At 36.0% G+C, this 18847-nt stretch overlaps 1 protein-coding gene and 1 long non-coding RNA gene across 3 annotated transcripts in view; one reads left to right on the forward strand and one right to left on the reverse strand.

The window, feature by feature from the left end:
• CDCA2 (cell division cycle associated 2) lies at positions 1 to 18471 on the forward strand. Its single transcript, XM_067543744.1, has 13 exons — positions 1 to 541; positions 2345 to 2472; positions 4438 to 4591; positions 5531 to 5739; positions 7542 to 7632; positions 8821 to 9059; positions 9525 to 9612; positions 11363 to 11622; positions 12053 to 12104; positions 13106 to 13197; positions 14059 to 14190; positions 14727 to 14910; positions 17171 to 18471. Exons 1-13 carry the CDS (start codon positions 1 to 3, stop codon positions 18469 to 18471), a joined length of 3471 nt encoding a protein of 1156 aa, XP_067399845.1.
• Positions 4205 to 18847, reverse strand: part of LOC137150071 (uncharacterized) — a 27780-nt gene continuing 13137 nt past the window's right edge. For both annotated transcript variants that reach the window (XR_010918898.1, XR_010918897.1), the window contains exons 3-4: positions 4899 to 4985; positions 4205 to 4606 (exon numbers count right to left, since the gene is read on the reverse strand). This is a non-coding gene — a long non-coding RNA (uncharacterized lncRNA). The remainder of the gene's footprint in view (positions 4607 to 4898; positions 4986 to 18847) is intronic.

Raw genomic sequence — 18847 nt, forward strand, 5'->3', positions numbered from 1 at the left:
ATGCGCAGACAATCCAGACAAATTATAAATACTGTTGCTGATGTCAAAGAAAATGCAAAAGGAATTATTGAAGATGATGGAGAGATTTATTCTCTGCCTGTTCCAAAAGACAAGATTGGCAGAGTGGATGAATCAAAAGTTGCAAAGGTTTCAAAAATGGAAAATTTAAGTGGCAGGAGCTCCACACATGGGCAGAAACTCAGAGTGAAATGCAACAAATACATAGAGAGAAAATCATATCAGAACAGTAAGGATGATACTAAACTGACAGTTAATGAAAGCCTTTCTGTTAGACTAAAAGGAAACTTAATTGAACCTTCCTTGTCCTCATTGACATCAGACAAACTAAGTCCTTTTTCAGAAGGCAGACCTACATTTTTAGGTAATGCAAGCTGTCTTGTGCCTAATACAGGTGAAGCAGATATAAAACCTAATGGTGGAACATCAGAGAAAAGAATGAAGAAACCTATTGATTTTGCTAGCATAACAATAGCTGAATATGGGATTAGTCCAGAGTCTTTTACTTCTAAGCATTCTGTAGGTAAGGGTTGACAAAGTGACTCTAAAAATGAAAGTTTCAAAATATTCTGCTTCATATGTGAGTGAGAACATGTGGTATGTTGCATAATTTACATTCCCTTTAATATTTAATGGTGTACATGAATTGCTCTCCAGAAGATTTCATGGCATTTGGGACAACTTTTAAGTGAAAAATGCTCTTAAATTGGATTGGAATGTGGTGGGCGAAAGCTGTCAATTAAAAATTATTTGTAATCTGTTTTAATTTTTTAAAGAGATGGATTTCATCATAAATTGAAATCCTCAAAGTTGTTATAAAAATCCCAAGATTGCTGACACAGCTGGAAGCACTGTTGAAATAGGCAACAGAATTGGCTTCACAAAAACCCAAAAGATTAAAATTTTTGAAGGTGCCTTAAGGTATGATTGTGTTTATATTGCTGGATTCCATTTACAGTTAAAACCAAAATGATACTGTAATGGATTAACAGCGCAAGACACCCAGGATGCAATATACCGAGTACAACATACAACACTGATACGATCATGTAAAATGGCAAAATGATCTGAGTTTATTACCCGAATGGTCTATCTGCTTGGATGAATGTCAGTTTCATTCACAGCAGAGTAATAAGACATAATGGGCATGTCTAGTAACACAGACATAGGTTTTATAAGAAGAAATAGTACAGGAGAAAAAAATTGAGGAATTGTCCGATGTTCACTGTACCTGGCATATGATTAATCAGAAATTACTCTATATGTCTTTTTGGGTGGAGGGGAAATACTGTGACTTCCTAAAGCTCTGTTCAGCCAACATGAGATTATGGGAATAGGATCAACTGGAGGGAATTTTTAAAAGTAAAACAGGGAGCTTTCTTCCTCCCAAGTGCTTTATAGCCAAACTTGGATGTTTCTGTTGATGGCACAGACTCTTCATAAGTACAACTAAGTGTGCAATTTCACTCTCAGTGGGTGGGGCTTTCTTCCTGAACCCTAAATGATGATCATTTTACACCAGGGTAAGGAATGGTGATTATTCCACAGCACAGCCTTTTATATATTCTAGCTATGTTAACCACAGGATTTTCCCGTCCCTTTTTAAAGGCACAAAAGAGACCAGAGCAGAATGTTAAAACATTTTGAAAACGTGTTTAGTAACCTATCTAGGAACTGTCAATATGGTTCCCCAGGGGAAAACAGCAGTGTTATACCTCAGTTTGGGGCGAAGGGGGGTTGTTTTTGGTTTTTTTCCAGTGCTAGAGAGCTGAGGGGAGGGTAGCCTTGCATGGTGCCATTCTCTCCTACTCTCAGCCCCAAAACCTGTGGAAATTCCAGCAGAACTTCCATGGAAGCTTATGTTGATCACTGCAGCATTAACTTTCTATCTCCTGGTTCTTAGACTCTGCGGAAGTGTTGGGTGTAAGAATGTTTATGCTGCCAAGGAGAGGGACACCAAGGGGCTGCCCAAGGATTGATTTGAGGGAATTTCCTTTAAGCCTTTGTTTTTACTTTCTGTGAAGGCCTTTTCTTGGTTCTCTACACTTTCTTCAGCGCAATACTGTTTAATTGTCTTTTGTATTCAGACAGCAAACTGTGTTTTTGCATGTGTATGTACTCACCTGTCCCCCTCTACCGTGAAACTGTTGGGGAGTTTTCCAGTGTTTGCTGTTTTATTTTTTCTTATAATGAAGACAACATTGCAAACACACAAGTTTGTATGACACTTAAATTTTTGAAATAGAAGGAGTTTTACTATTTTAAAAGACTTGTAAGTATTCCCCTGAAGCTTCATTGTTCTTTTCTTGCATTGTTTTCATTTCAGGGAAATCCATGGCTTTAAAATGTAGGCGCAGATCTACAATTGGTGTACGGGGTTCCCCTGAAAATAATAGTCTTATTCGATACCTTGCCCAACAAAGAAGGAACAGAACTGAAGACCCTATCACAACGGTGGGGAATTTGTTGCAGAATTTTGCAATATAGCTAGTGGAGGAAATCAGCTTCAGACATTTGTCACATCTTGAATGAATGTGACAATGTTAACTGTTTCACAGTCAAACTTTTTTTAGTTTAGATTTTGAATGTGAAGGAAATCAGTCTAACATAGATTGAAAGAAACGAAGATAAGTCTGAGGAGAAAAACAAAAATAGAAATAACAATGGATTTAACTGTGATACTTAACATTTTTCCTACTGAGAATTGTGGGGAGCTAAAGTTGAGGCTAACTGCCTCCAACAGACGTATCTTGGTAACTCAGATTATCATATACTGAAAAAGAGTTACATTAAAATAATGTGAAGGTAAAGCTACGCTTTAAAACTGTTACACCCTCTCCATTCCTCCCTGTTTTCCTATATCCCTTTCCAAGGTTTGCTGTCTATTTCCTCGTATATTTGTTGCTCAAATAATGTTAATGAACTTAAACATTTTGCTTCACAACAGACCGAGATGCTGTTTTTACCATTTAAAAATCTTTACAGCTCAATTGTAAAACTTCCTGAAAGCGTGTGCATCTGTTTGGGTTATTGGATTGAAAAACTGTGTTCTGTATTGGAATATCAAAACAAGTTTAAATATTGGAACAGTTGAGAGTACATAGTAGAAACTTAAAGGTAAAAAATATGAGAGATGTAATTATCTCAAAACGAAGCATTACAAACCCAGGATATTCTGAATTAAGATTAAATTTAGAATAAATAGAAGCATGCTAAAGTCTGGAGATGCACATATAAAGTGCCTAAACAACCTTAACTTTGACCTGTAATATCACCATGCAATAACAATATAATTATTACAAAAGGCATTTTAGTGGTTGTGGTCCAAGATTAAATTAAACTGACTTTTAAAGACTCCTCATTCACTTTTTTTCATATTTTTTCTCTCATGCTGTTACTACAGGACTAGGTGCCTTAAGTGTCTGTTTTCATACTTTAACATCTTAGGACATAACTCCTGAATTTCTTGGATTTGTAATGCTTGGGTTTTGCAATAATTACAAAATATTGACACAAGGCTAATTTAAAAAGAGAAATACTTAAATTTCTTAATGAATCCAGTTTTTAATTAATTTTTTTAATTCCTAGATTAAGTAATGGATCTTGAAGTCTCAGAAAATTCATTCTGTACTTAAAGTGCTGTTAGTTTGGGAAAGTGTGCTGTTTTTCTTACATAAGAGGCTGAATCCCTTGCTTGACGTGCAAAACAAACTCCGCCTTACTTATGGAGTCACAAACAACGTTTGTATAATTATAATATACATATCTGTTAGTATCCTGTAAGATACTACTTTAAGACACAGACTACTTGCTTTTTACGTATGTTCAGTTCATGCTTTTACATCATAAAGGGCCTATGTGCATCATAAGGTTATGGTCATATTGAAGACTGGGGGTCTGTTCACTTCACTGAACTCATCACTCTCATGTCATGAAGCTACATTTTTAACTGTCCACTCTTTTTATCAGTCCTCTGCCTCTGAGGTATAACTGGATGTTGTTTTCTTATGGAGAGTTAAATATTCAGGAGTTCTCGATCTGTTTTTTTATAAAATGTCAGTGTTGTGTGTAGTTATGGCTAAAATATAGAAAGATGCTGTTACTCAAACAATTTAGTTTACATGAATGTGAATTGGGAGGGAGCGGAGGGCAACAGCAAACAGGTTTGGAAGGACAAGTGTAGGAGAAAAAGGAGTGCATTTCTGTGTAATAATATGTTTTGAGATTAATCCCTTTTCTACGTTCTTCATCATAGAACTCAGGGCCAATAACCAAGTGAAACAGGCCATTTTAAGATGCACTTATTTGCCTCTTTAATCATGTTTGTGCTGTTGTGTTAACATAATTCATTCTTCTTCAACATTTGTAAGTTTCAACCTTTAAACAGCTCAAATGGTTTACTATTTGTTCATGTCCTAGCTGGCCAGCCCTTTTAAACATCGAAATGTTGGCTCGTTAAAGGATAGAATATCTGTTTTCCGATCATCTTTTAAATCGGTGCAAGACGACGAAGGGAGCGCTTGCTTTCCAGGCCTCTCAAAGGAGGAGGGGGAGTCCCAGGTAGCAGACTGTTGTAAGTAAGCTACATCTGCAAGCACAAAAATCAATAATGTTGATGGTGATTTTAATTTTGGTCTCAGTAGAAGCAATATATTTCATAGTAATAACCCAGTTTCAAGATGTTTGTTTGTAACAAGTGTACTTTTTTAACATTAGTATTTTATTTCTGGGTGAATCTTGGTTTCACAGAAAACTTGAACATTGGCGCTTTCAGGTAGTTTATTTTTATCTGTTGCCTTAGTGACTTCCCTGATAGTTTCTACTTTTTAAAATTTTATGAAGTATTATTATGACCATAATTGTCCAAAATGTATACTAACCAGTCAGGTTTCTTGTGTTTTACTTCTCACTGAATGTGTTTTCATTCACTGTTGTCATTGTTCCTCTCTATTTCATGGATCTAGAGACTGAAATCATAAGTTACTATTTGCACATTTCTGGTAACAATTCCAATCGCGTGAAGATTGGTCTCCAGTACCTTCTTCAAAAATGCAGTAGCATTTGAAAATTTTATCAAAGAAATAAAATGTATAATTAATGTACTCAAATACTGAAAACTCCAAATTAATTGATAAGTTGCCCTGTCCCCTGAGGCCCCTGAACAATCCAATAGAGAAAAAGGAAATGAACAAATGTTGCACATGAAAAGTCAAGATGGCTCAATGGTAGGTACAGAAAAGGTGCCAGTAATACCTTGTTGTATTTACTACTTTTCATACCAGCCACAAAATAACCATCCAGTTTTGGTGGTTTTCTTTGTTTAAAACCCCCCAGAAAATGAGAATAAGTAATACAGTACTACGTGCACAGTAGAATTTAAAAGTTTTTTCTTAATTTTGTCTGACTAGAGAGACTTCTAGCTTATCTATCTTTATGCAGTGAAGGGATGTAAATGATCTGCATGAAAAATCTAAGATTTGTGTTTTGGGTTTTTTTTAACTTACAAATGCAGCTGAGAACCCACCACCTTTTACAAAACAGCATGAACCATCTCAGTTGAGTAAAGAGTTAATATCTGAATGCAAGAGCGTTGCTTACAGGGAAACCTTGAAAGAAAAATTAACTCATGGTGATAAATCTGCCGCTGATACCCAGATATGCAAGATTCTCTCTCCACCAGAGCAGGTGCCCATCATTGAAGCTGCTACTACTATTTCAAAGGTATGCTTACCTGAAGAATGTCTGTGTATATCTTTAAGGGGGTAAGGTGGGAATTTATTATGAAATTGCATCAGCAGATCCCTCTTGTAAGAATTAATTTTCCATTGTGATACGTGGAATTGCTGATGTAGCAAAATATGTTGGGGGCACTGGTGCATTGAGTGTAGATTGAATTGTAGCCCCACCGTAGTCATCCTTAGTTCCTCTTCTGTCACCAGCAGTTATGGGCCCAACACCAAAGTGGATGCTTTGTTTTTTCGTTTTTCTACATTCATAGGCTTAAAATGTTTTTGTCTGGCTGCTGTAAAGTCTTCTAATAGACAAGCTTATCTTTTGTCTTGTAATCACATACAGGTTTAATTTCAAACTTCTGTTTACATAAATGAAGATGATTTTAATTTTGTAACTTACTACATTTGGCATCTGAAGATTTCTTGTACATAGATAAAATTGAACTTCAAAGTTCTACCTCTTGGTGCTCTAGGTTCTGTCAGTTACAACTCTGATACTTGCACAGACAAATTTGAACATGTCCGTTAACTAATGCAATCATTCAGAAGCGATTTAGATGAGATGCAAAACAAAGGTTCTCCATGACCCCTCTCCTCAAGGAAAAAGGCATATTATTGCCTGTGAACAAATTGGGAATGGGGAGAGAAACCCTACTGGATTTAATACAATTACTACTTAAGATAGACCAGTGACCTAGCAATTCTGATCTATGGCACATCTTGTCAGGTGTCTTGTCTGATAGTGGCCTCCAAAGGAAGGTGCAAGTAACCTGCAATAAAAGCTAGCCCTTGGAAGTTTTTTTTTTCTAAATCCCCCATCAGCTAGTGGATACTTTGTTCACTAAAATACAAACTTTCTTTCCCCTTACGTTATTTGAGAAAAATTCAAATCCTCTTTTGAATTGTGTTAAGCTTTTGGCCTTGCTGATATTTTGTGACAATGAATTCAACTAAAGAGACTAGTAATGGGAGAATGAAAACTGTATTTCCTACAGAAGAAATATTACCTGACATTTTAACAGGCATTATATGCTTAAAGCAAAAAGAAAAGTCATAAGCAACAGTTGCTATTCAAGTCATCATGAGCTAGCAGCAGCTGAACAGTCCTCACCTACAGGTAGAATAGAAACTTACCTGTTTGGTCCTGTACTGACAGCCTTCAAGATGAACTGCAAAGCCTTTAAATATTTTGTCCTCTTCTTTCTTCATGATCTATAAATAGGCCTCAGGTGGTTCTTCTGTTAAAATTCTGGGGGTTTTTTTCTTTTACATTGGAAATACCAAGTCTCGCCTGCCTTCCCTGTGTGTGTTTTGAGGACTGGAACTGAGCATTTGTGGGAACAGAGGATGTTTAGTCAGACAACTTAACTTGGTTCTTGATTTATTTGCTATTTAACGAAAACATGTGGCAAACACTTAAGAGAGAAGCTTTTTTGTAAAAGATTCAGGACTTCCTCCTTTCATCTTAGGATTGAGAGCTCTGACACCTGTCCTCCAGAGGCTCCTCTTTGTCTTGCTTTGAAGATCGGAGTTGATGCATCAGAGGTGAAAAACAAGCCTTTTAAAACACTGCTTACTTTAAAAAGACTATTTAGACATAGAAACAAATTTCAATGAATACAAGCAAAATCGATTTTCTTTACAATTCATTTCTAATAACTTGAATGAAGCTGCTCTCTCAGGTTTTTGCTTTATAAAAAGTCATGGATATTTTTATTTTGAAAACTTCTTTACTATGTTTCATTGTATATCCATATTCTGGTTAAAAGAGCTATATTTTTTTTTTTTAAGGAAATTCTCTGTACGCCCCCAAATATTATTGACTCTGGAAGCTTATCTTTAGAGGTTATTCCACTGACGGGCACCCCGAAGACACCACACAGTAAGAAGATTCATCACTGTTTTTGTTAATGCTCTATTAGAAGCTTAAAACCGAACTATGCCGTATCAGTTGTTCCTATTCTACAAACAGCAATGCTATATCTTTCTGATCAGGAGTTTTAAATGCAACAGAAGTCAGTATAGCTTTGTGCTACATTACCAGTGCTGGCAAAAAAAGTGCATGAATGAGAGAGTAATATTCAAATGCTACTGCAGAGGAAGCTCAGTTAAAACGGTTCCCAGATGTATTCAGCTCTTTTTGCTGTAAACTGCACTTGAAAATGCTTCTTTTAAATGATAATTTAATAGAAAACCAGGCATTATGTACCCCAACAAGAGTAATCATCAAGAGACTCTCTAGAGTCTCTGGAAAAGAAAATAGCTCAAAGATAAGAAACCGTCTCATCCAGTAAACTATTCTTTTGCTGTAATTTTGATATTTATTAATCACTCTGAACTAACTTTATTTTTCCAAGCATCTAATGGTGTTGCCTTTATCTTCTAAAAAGCTTTGTTTTATAACTGACAAGTCCTACGACACATTACAAATCTACATTCTAAGAAGTTTCAGTGCCTCTTCATTTGTACTTTAATTTTGCCTTTCTCCTTTAAGTACTACAGCTCTATAAGCTATTTTTAATGAGGCGTTAAATACTCATATAAAACAATTTTCCAGCTCTCAAAATATTTAGTCCAACAGTTTGGAATGTGTTCAGTAAAGTTGTATGTCACATAAATAGTAAGGATTTAAAATAGACGTATCATTAGACTCTAAGAAAGGTGAGATTATAATTAAGGAACTTTTATAATTAACATAGATTTCACCTGAAAGTGATAATCTATCTCACTGAACATGTCACTTAACTGCATGTTAAAACTGCATGCAGAAAATAGGGAAGCATAATGGAAATGCTGATACAATCTTACAAGAAAAGAAAATTGTAGTACTATAGCAGCTATGTATTAAATGTCGGAAATAAAACTATATCTGATATTGTGTGGTAGTAACTCATATCTAATGCATCTCTAATGGAGACCACAACTCCAAAAACCTAGCTTCTGAGGAATTCACATATTAAGCAGCTTTTGAAACTAAGTTGTTGCAATACATGTATGCTGCTAATGTTGAATTTTTTTAACATTACTTCTAAAGCCCTTAAATCTTGATATTTATATATTCATTTTGAAGACTTTAGTTCTGAGTGTATCAGTGAAGAAGTTGGAAGTAATGCTAGATCACAGCTAAGTAGAAAGAAAGTTACTTTTGCAGAAGAACTGAGCTTGGAGATATTTGATGAAACCATGCCACCTTATACACCACTGCAAAAAGGAAACCTACCATCCAAAGAACAATCCCATAGTGGCTCCTCCTACCTTCGATCTGTTCTGAAAAAAACACCAGTAAAACTACTGATGGAAAGCGTGAAGGTTGGTCTATTGATCTGATCATAAACATACATTTGAGACATTAAAGAAGCATTATTGTGTTCACTACTCGGTGACTTCTTTAAATTGAACCATATTTTCCATGAAACCTCTTTTCACAAATGGCGTAACAAAATGCATTGGAAGTTTATATTAAGCAGTTATGTCAGTGTGGTAGAAGGGGTATGTCTGTGACCTTTTTTCATGTCAGAGGTTTATCTTGATTATTTTGAAAGGTTCAAGAGTACTTCATTGTGTACAGTACACTTTCTAAAAAAACCAACAAGATTATTCAATGCGCAGTTTATGCTAACTACTAAGAATTACTTAAAGAAAATGACTTTCATTATCCTTTTTAAAAAATGAACATTGGATAGATTGAACATGATCAGACAAGTATTGTTATGTCTGGATTGTTGTTATAGTACTGTATTGATTAAACAGGAGTAACACTGTTAATCTTAATAGGAAAATGTAAGCAATCCTACTGGCATGGAAGGAAATGAACCTCTTTTATTCTCCAAACTCTCAAGAAGTTGTGAAGAACTGCAAACAGGTCAGAACTTTTTATATTTTTCTAAATTTGTATGAACTTTATTTCCTATTAATTAAAAGGGACACTGTCAAGTTGAATTTGATGCTGTTGTTACTAGACACTCTGTTACAGAACTTGAGGAAAATGTGTGCAAGTAAGCAGTGCATGAATGTCGTCCTGTTTCATGGGGCAGGCAGGACAATTGACCAAGAAAAAGAGGATACTGTCTATCTGTAAAGTGCCATCAAACTCTCCAAGTGAACAGTCAGCAGAGGGAGAGGGGAAGGAGGAAGACAATATTTTTCTCTAATTTCTTTCTTTTAGCATTTCTTTCAGTTATACAGCAACAGGCACACAACCCTAAGATGAAGTGTGGCTTTTCAAGTTGACAGTGCCTATTTAATATTACATGTTTTAATTGTGAGAAGATGTAAGAAAACTAATATATGGCACTATCCTTAGGATATAACTTTAAAGTACTTTAAAGTTAAAAGTGATCTACAATGCTCTTGTGAAAAATAGGTCATGGTAGGATTATACGATGACTGCCTGAAACCAAAAGTGACAGAAGGGTTTACAGTAAGTAAAGAAAATTTAGTTTTTGGCCTGTGGCCAAAATACCATCTTGAACTGTGATCCTGTTGGACGTTAAGTCAGTATTTGATGTGGAGACCTTTTAAGAACGGGAAGTATTAGTTGGTTTGTTTAGTAGCAAGCTTCCTACTCTCTGACTCAGTACTTAATAGCCTTCCAACGGTTGCAGTGGGGGCAAGAAACCTAGTTGGCTTCAAGACTGAGCTTGATAAGTTTATGCAAAGGATGGTATGATAGGACAGCCTAATTTGCAATTGACTGATCTTAGGTTACTAGTGATAAATATGCCAATGGCCTGTGAAGGGACGTTAGATGGGGTGGATTCTGATTTACTACAGAGAATTCTTTCTGGGTGTCTGGCCAGTGAGTCTTGCCCACATGCTCAAGGTTTAACTGATCGCCATATTTGGGGTCAGGAAGGAATTTTCCCCCAGGGCAGATTGGCATAGGCCCTGGGGGTTTTTCGCCTTCCTCTGTAGCATGGGGCATCTGTCTCTCTTGCTGGTGGATTCTCTGTACCTTGAAGTCTTTAAATCATGATTTGAGGACTTCAATAACTCTCTTAGGTTAGGGGTCTATTACAGGAGTGGGTGGGTGAAGTTCTGTAGCCTCCGTTGTGCAGGAGGTCAGACTAGATGACCAGTGTGGGGAATCAGAAGCACTGTTTGTGGCTGGTTGGGAAGTCTGACTTCAGTGTCATCCACCAGGGCTGGGAGAATCTGCTCTCCTTTCACAGCCTGCCCTGACCTTGGCATTTTCAAGTGACTACCCTAGGCACGGACGGGTCACACCATCATTTATTTATCACTAACTTTCAAACAATATTTGGAAACATCAGAATCTAGCAGTCCATCTTGCCTATTAAATAGCTTCTTGAGAGGGAGCCTAATAAAAGAGCAACTATGGAATTATTTTTATAGTCATTCTATTACTTCCTACCATAAAGCAATTAATTTTCAGTTCTAGTTTTACAAAAAACTCAAATATGACTCCTGTATTTTTGTCTCTTATTCTCAAATCTAATAGTTCCATACTAAAAACTCCTGTTGACTTTATTAGGAATTCTGTGCTTGAAATAATTGCCTATTCAAGTGCCTAAATAAAACAGGAGAATTTAAAGTAAAATATTTTTTAATTATGTTTGAGTTCACTGTGTATTTAATATCTTTTGTTACAGATAGAAGCAAAACTAAAACAGACACAGCTAATGTGTACAGCTCTGAAAAGCCAATGAAGAGAAAGAAGGTTACTTTTGGAGAAGATCTAAGCCCAGAAGTATTTGACAAAACCTTACCTGCAAATACTCCATTGCATAAAGGAGCAACCCCAGTCAGTTACCCAAGATCACCAAACAGTAGCCCTTCCACAGTAGTAAGTCCTATCAAAAATCCTTTATCCCAGCCAAACTTTGATGACTGTAGTGATGACGACGACGATGCTGTGAGTTTGCTTTAAACTATTTACAATGGCTTCTTAGTCTCTACAATCAGTTTTCTCATTCCATTTTGTTCTGGTTTTTTTAACGTTAAAATCTGGAGTAAATGACATCTTGGAATGGTTACACTCTTCAAACATCAAATTTTACTTCATTTGCCTTAGGCGTCCTGCATAGCTGCTCTGCCTGCAGATTTGCCATTGGGAGTGAATTCTGTTACAGTATCGGAGGTATGTAGTATTTTACCTCACTGTGGGTGTTTGATTCCTTCATACTTGTACCATGTTTCTTAATGTCTCTACATATGACAGTTATAAGTTTCTTTATCCTGTAAAGAGGAAAATTCTGTTAGACCATTCCTATGCTATTTTTAAGCAGATTTTTTAAAGTATTGAAACTGTGATTTTAATTTATTTATTTTTTTAAATCCAGGAATATGTTATGCCTCTTCAAGAGTCTGTAGCAGTCCCTGAGAATATGAAAGGTAAATTTGGGTTATAATACAGCTTCTTAGTTTGTATATTTGCTATCTCTCAGCATTTGTGTTTCTTAGTTAATGAAAAATTTTAGGGACAGTGCCAAGGATACATGCTTATATTTTAATATAGAAATATGTTTAATGCTGCTGTTTGATTACACTTTAGGGGTAAACAAGACAATGTTTAAGCATCTGAAATGTTAACTTTTCATTGACTTTTAGGCCAACTCAATCTCACTGAAGTCTGTGTGTGTGTGTATGACTAGTCTAAGTTGAATTTACTACTTAATGGTTTTTAACAACTGAGTGCCTAATGTGATCAGCATGTAAAAGATGCATGATGATGTGATGGAGCATAAACGTTTTATCAGCAAGAATTTAGGATTTGGTTTCACATTCTGCCTAAAAGGTATTACCTCTATCACTGAACCTACATTGGTTAAACCTACTAATTTACACCCTGATTGTGCGCCATTGAATCACTGGGAGCTTTGCCTTTGACCTAAGTTGAGTACCAGATCAATCCCTTGGACCAAGTTAATTCCTGGTGAAATTTGGCCCTTTAACTGTGAGGTCTAAGATGAACTGGGCTTAGTAACTTGGATATATCTGTTTTTATTGAGTCTGCAGTTTCTATTAATATTAGGCTTTTTCCAATGTAAAAAACAAAAGCTAAAAACAAACTAAAACTACAAAAATAATAAACAAGGTACATGCATACCTCTTTCTAATCAACCACGTTACCTTGTTGCAGTAATCTTTGTCCTCCTCTTACCAAACTTTTTGGTTTTTCTTGTATCTGCTTGTCATATATTTTTATTTACAACTGTAAATTTTTCATGTCAGTGGCTGTCTTGTGTGGGTTTTTTTAAGGGCTTAGCATATTTTATACACAAAACAAATAAGAATAAATAAAAAAGGTGAGATGAGGTGTATTGTGAAAGGAGATATATTTGATGGATTTCCCAAGACAGGTATATCTGCTGTTCTTACATAGTTTAATCAAGATTTTTATTTTCCAATGTATTTAACAGAAGTTGATTCCTTTGATAACAAAAACTCTTGTACCAGAATAACAAGGTCCTCTACTAAAAGAAAGGTAAGTATCTTTTAATATTTTCTTTTGGTAATTTTATGTCTTAATGATTCATATTTTTTTTGAATTTCCAAATAACTCTCAAATTTTATCAACTGTTCATATTGTTAGAAATTGGTGACAAATAAGAGCATCCCTTAAATAATTTTTAAAATAATGATAAAATTAACAAAACTACGCTTTCATAATTTTATTTTAAAATAGGGTTTACTTTTCCAACACTCAGTCTTGCATAATTATAAACCCTTCTTGATGATCTTCAAATTTTATTCCTGTTCACTATATAGTTTTTTTGTTTATTGCTGCAAGATCTCCAGGATATGTGTTTGCACGTGGTAGAGATTAACATTAGTTAAATCCGTACATTGCAGGTACTGATTACCCCTCATCACTGCAAAGGTGATTATGTTCCCAGGTAGCAATGTTAAAAAAGTATTAACTGATATGTTAACTTGCTTGCCCAGTAATCTAGCAGCATCACTCACCTAGCAAAGAAATGTTAATATCAGGAACTTGAGGCTCACAGAGTTCCTTTCACAGCGCTCTAACTTATTCCAATAATATCTCTTACTAGACTCACTGCACAGAGGTGTGTAGCATTAGTTACATGTTGGAGAACTTCAGTGCAGAAATAAAATACTCCAGAAGACCAATCCACCCTACTTAAAATAAATACCAAAAACAGAGAAATGTTTAACTGAATTAAAAGGCTTTATAATTCTTTCTTCCCCATTGCAGTAATTTAGCTATCGTAATTTAGCTTTAATCAAATGAGTAAAAGATAAGATTTATAACTTTGAGATTGTTACAGCTTCTGGTCTATATTGTGTACTTTTTTAAAAAAGAATTGATGTTCCTCAGCAGTATATCAACATTTCAGAAGAGACTGGTCTTAGCGTCTCAACGGCCAAAAATGCTCCAGATAATAAAAATCCAAGAAAAAGCAAGATTCAAAGAGAAAAGACTGTAAACAAATCTGCCACCAAAAGGACAGCAGTAAGTAATAGTTCATTGCAATTGTGTGAGTACCTTGCTTAATTTTTCCTGTTTTTAGATGTCTTCTGAAATTACTTTTTCATGGATTTCTCCCATAATTAAAAGAACTGCTCAAAGTAAATGTTTTTGGAGGGCTTGTTTTTACGCCACTGCCAACACTTTTTTTTTTTTTTTTTTTTTAAATCTTGTAGGTGTCTCTCTCTCCCTAATCCCTTCCTGCACCACTTGTTATGAAGCTGGGCCCAATAGGCTTTATAGACCTATAATTTTTATACCTTTTCTTCAAGACCTTTCTTATGAAAGCTGGGGGAAACCTCGTACAGCAGTATAGCACAGAAAGGACCCCTTAAGCTTTCTCTAAGATGTAACTCCCATAACAGTTGTATGTAACAATGAATACCTGTGCTCGGTTACACCCTATTTTCTTAAAATATAACCTAAATGTAGGTTTGTCCCCATAATAAACTGTTAGTTGATGTAGCTGTATTGAAAAACTTAAAAGGGATAATACTGTCTTGTCTTCTAAAACTTTTCAGAAGATAAAATGTAGAGATTACGGAGGGAAAAAAGGAAAGAAAAAGGTAGAAAAATCCTTGTGTGACGGAAGAGCAGTAGCTTCCAAGAGACCTCTTCTGAGCCTGATTCCTGAGATCCCAGAGGTCTTCTCTTCTGCACCATCTTCTCCAAACACACCTAAGACACATACTCTGCTATTCTCAGGTAATATAGTCTCTCTTCCTCCCTTTAAGTTGCTTTCACTTTTTTCCACAGTCAATGATAAAACTGTAAAAGCTGTTGATAGCTTTCTAGACACGCCACACATGTATAAAAAGTCTAACCTGATGTTTATCATCTTGTGAAGACGGATCATGGAGAAGGAAAAAGAAAAGAGTACTTCAGTGATTATAATCCAGGAAATCTATGGTGCTGTTACAAAGCCCCAAACTGGATAAAACTGAACTATTACAGTGCAGCAGTTTAAATTGAATTAATTACAAAAAGAGTCCATCAAACACATGAGGTTACAGGGTAAGGCAGAAAATCCTTGACGTGGGGAATCCTAAACTCTGAAATTTTCTTGGTTTTTGTGTGTTGGTTAACCTGAAATTAAAGGTCTATCTTGTGTAATTTTTAGTTTACTGTAACTTTTTTAAAAAAATGAATGGGTTGTCACAACTAAAGGACCAGAGAGGTACACTTTCTCCATTACAATAAAAAAATTAATGAGGCCAAGATACTGAGTGCTGTAGAATTCAAAACCTTCATGCCAAGAAGTTGTTGAGCAGATTAGAAATAATTTGGCAAGCGAGCTGCTTATTTTGAGCTTTGGACAAAACGCATGATGGAAGTGGGAGGGGGGGGGGGGAAAACAAACCCAAATATTAGTCTTCAGCATCTGTGAACAAAACTAATATGCGAACAAACTGGAAATCTTATGCTTCCCTATCTACCCCGTTATAACATTTTTACATATAGTATAAGCCTTTGTGTGTGTGTGCGCGCCCGTGCGCGCGCATGTGCAAAACTACTGTTCTCTAAAGTATCACTGAGTTCTCAGGATTTTTGGATCCTGTAACCCCATGTCACGTGACCTAGATTGATACAGATTAACATCGTGAGATGTTGTTCCCTTATAAAACTGCAACCATTAGCTTCCAGTTTGTCTCCTGGAAGTGATGGACTGTATTATAGGTATTTTTAGTTAATGAACGAACTGATGTTTCTGCCCGATTGATACAGTATTCAAATGAGTATTTTCTTTATTTGAACATCAGCAGTATGCTTCACACTGTAAAAGAAGAGACCTGTTCCCTTCTCTCAGGAGCTTAAGTTCTCAGATATGCAACCCAAACAATACATGCGTATTGCACAGGATGACCAGAAGATCAGCATCAAAAATGTTATGGTGGGGAAAAAAATTAGGATTTTTGTCAAATAAAAATTCTTTCATTGGTTTTATAATTTGAGAGGCTTTGGAAGTGTTCTGATTTATTTTGAGGGATTTGAAAGAAGTGAAGGGTAATTGCTTTGACCTACCAAGATAAGGAAGGAATTTTCAGGCGTGCATCATAAAAGGAAGCGCACAGGAGGAGAGTCTGAAGGAAACTGGTTAAGTGGCAGAATGCTACGTTTTTAATACAATTTGGCATACAGAATATGAACTGTAATATTTAATTTTCAGAGGGGACCTTGTGACTATAATGCAGTAGTAAGTTAAGCAGCAGGAAGAAAAGACAGACCACTCGGAAGCAGCATGGTGTCTTGACTACTGTAGAAAGCAGGTGGCCTGCTGCCATGTTGGTAATGATAGCTTGGAGCATGTCGTCTATTAATGGAATTCCCTTTGAGCCATGAGAGCTTGAGAGGAAAGGATTAATGCTTTTCTCCACTGGCACCCCTGGATCCTTTAGACTACTCCATTGGGGCTGGCTGAGAAAGTTTAGAGTGATCTTTCCACTGGGAATTAAACATTTACCTTTCAAATAAAACCCAATTTAATGGGAAATGAAGAGGCATCTGAAATGGTAGTATCACTCTGTTTTCGGGTTAGTGTTGCTGGGCAGCTCATAATTCTGCCCATGGTTGAAACAACATTGCCTATCTGTCTTGGTGCATGTTAACATCCTCTGAAAATATGCTGCTGCCTGATGCCTTTGTTTTGAAACCAGTAGGTCTCCTTCAAACTTTCCTATAAAATTCTGATTATTTGTAGGCTAGTCTGACTAGAAAGATGGGTAGGTAACCACTACAGAGAAGCATTGATCGTAACTGTCAATGTTAGCTACTTGAAATAGTTGTTCTCCTTCAGGGAGTGGAAAGGAGTGTAAAACCTTCAAAAGTATTTTACTTATCTATTATAAATTATTAAAATAGAGTATAAATATCGCTTTGAAATTTACTTTTAGGTGTTCTGAGTATAACCAAGCAAATTTGTGTCAACTTAACTTTTTAAAATTGTAAACTTTGTATATCCTTTTAGATTATTCCAAGTCCAGCAAGGCTCACACAGGCTCTATGAATGAAGTTGTTGAACAGAAAAAAGTGATTGGAAGAATCCAAAGGAAAGTACCGATCACAAACAAATGTCCAAACACTAAAGAACTTGAAATTGTAGAAGCAAGAAGCACCAGTGGCATGGAGTGTCAGTCATCAGACAATGGCCTTGATTCTGCTTCAACCATTAATATTGGGGTAGTTAATATACATAAAAACTTTCAAACAGAAAATGAGCTGGGATCATCCTTAATGGCACTAGATCAGAAAGAAAGTGATATATGTGTGAGTAATCAGATCAGTGAAGAAGACAACATTACTAAGACCAGCTATCAGCAGTCTAAGCCCAGTCTTATGAGAGAACACACTTCACCTGTAACTGTAAAATCAAATTTTCATTTGCCACTACCAAACACATTTATTCAAGAGATTAAGAGCACTTCTCCATTTGATACATCTGACAAAGATCATGAAAAAGAAAGAGAGGTCTTAAGAGAAGATGAATGTGTACTAAAAAATGACCATCCTTCAAATAACACAGAGGTGCTAAAAGAACTAGAGATTTTAAACCTGCAGGACATCGTTGTAAGTGAAAATACTCCAACTGAATGTCCTATTAAAGACTTCCCGAGAGAACAAACAGCTCACTGTGATGCCAGTGTTAACTTCAAAAGGTTTTCAAGAAAAGGCAGGAGAACCATTGTCTGTCTTCCTGATATTGAGAACCTTCATTGTGAAGCTCTTGGAAACAATCTCTGTGGTTCCTTTTCTAATGAGCAAGAACCCCCTTCCATACCTCAAATAGAAAATGACTCAGAAATGTTCAGTGATCTACATTACTCTATAGAACAGTCCTTCATGAAGGTGAGGGAGGATGGCAAAAAAAAGGTAAGGCACAGTCTGAGGCTTCATAAAAATGCAGAAAATGAGGGACTTGCATGGATTAAAATACCTGTTAAGATTGACAAGAACTCTTCATCAGATTCTGCTTGCAAATCCAGGAGGACAATGTATGCATCCGTCTTTAAAGAATCTGAGAACGTTCACCAAAGACAAGAATATGGGATCCCATTTTCAGCTTTGAGGAAAGAGAAAAGTGAGTGTGTTCCTGCTGCAGGAGGTTCTTGCAAAACACGGAGGAGGAGCATGTGTGCATCCACTACCCAAGGAACCAAAAATATAACTCAGACACAGAAAAAGAGAAGGGCAAACTTTGTGTACAATAACAAAAGCTACCAAAAGGAGACTGAAGTGGACGTATCCTTTGAGAACCATCCTAATGCCTAAGCAAACTGGGCCATTCACTTTTAAAGAGAGAGGTCAGTATTTTAATGTAGATTTTCTTTGCTTTCAATTCAGTTATCTGTCTTTAAATGTGTCATTTAGAAATAGGGCATTATTTATCTCTCTGGTCACAGACATTTATATAAGCATTCATTTTATTTATTCATTTGTCAAGTAACTTACATTTTCCTGTCTTGACAGTTTCAAAATGCTTGGCGAAACAACGGAGGAAAAGCAAGCTCAGCTTTAAGGGGTACAGGTGTATTGGCAATGATGGGCAAACAAGGGTGAAATTTTAATCTCTAGATGCTAGGAATCAGCACTTCCTGTTTCTAGCAGAAATGATACTGATCACAAAGCAAAGTGATTAAATGTTTGT

This window comes from Emydura macquarii, unplaced genomic scaffold (assembly GCF_026122565.2).
Source record: "Emydura macquarii macquarii isolate MOO-44397 ecotype Brisbane River unplaced genomic scaffold, CSIRO-AGI_Emac_v2 contig_967, whole genome shotgun sequence".
In the NCBI taxonomy this organism is placed as follows: Eukaryota; Metazoa; Chordata; order Testudines; family Chelidae; genus Emydura; species Emydura macquarii.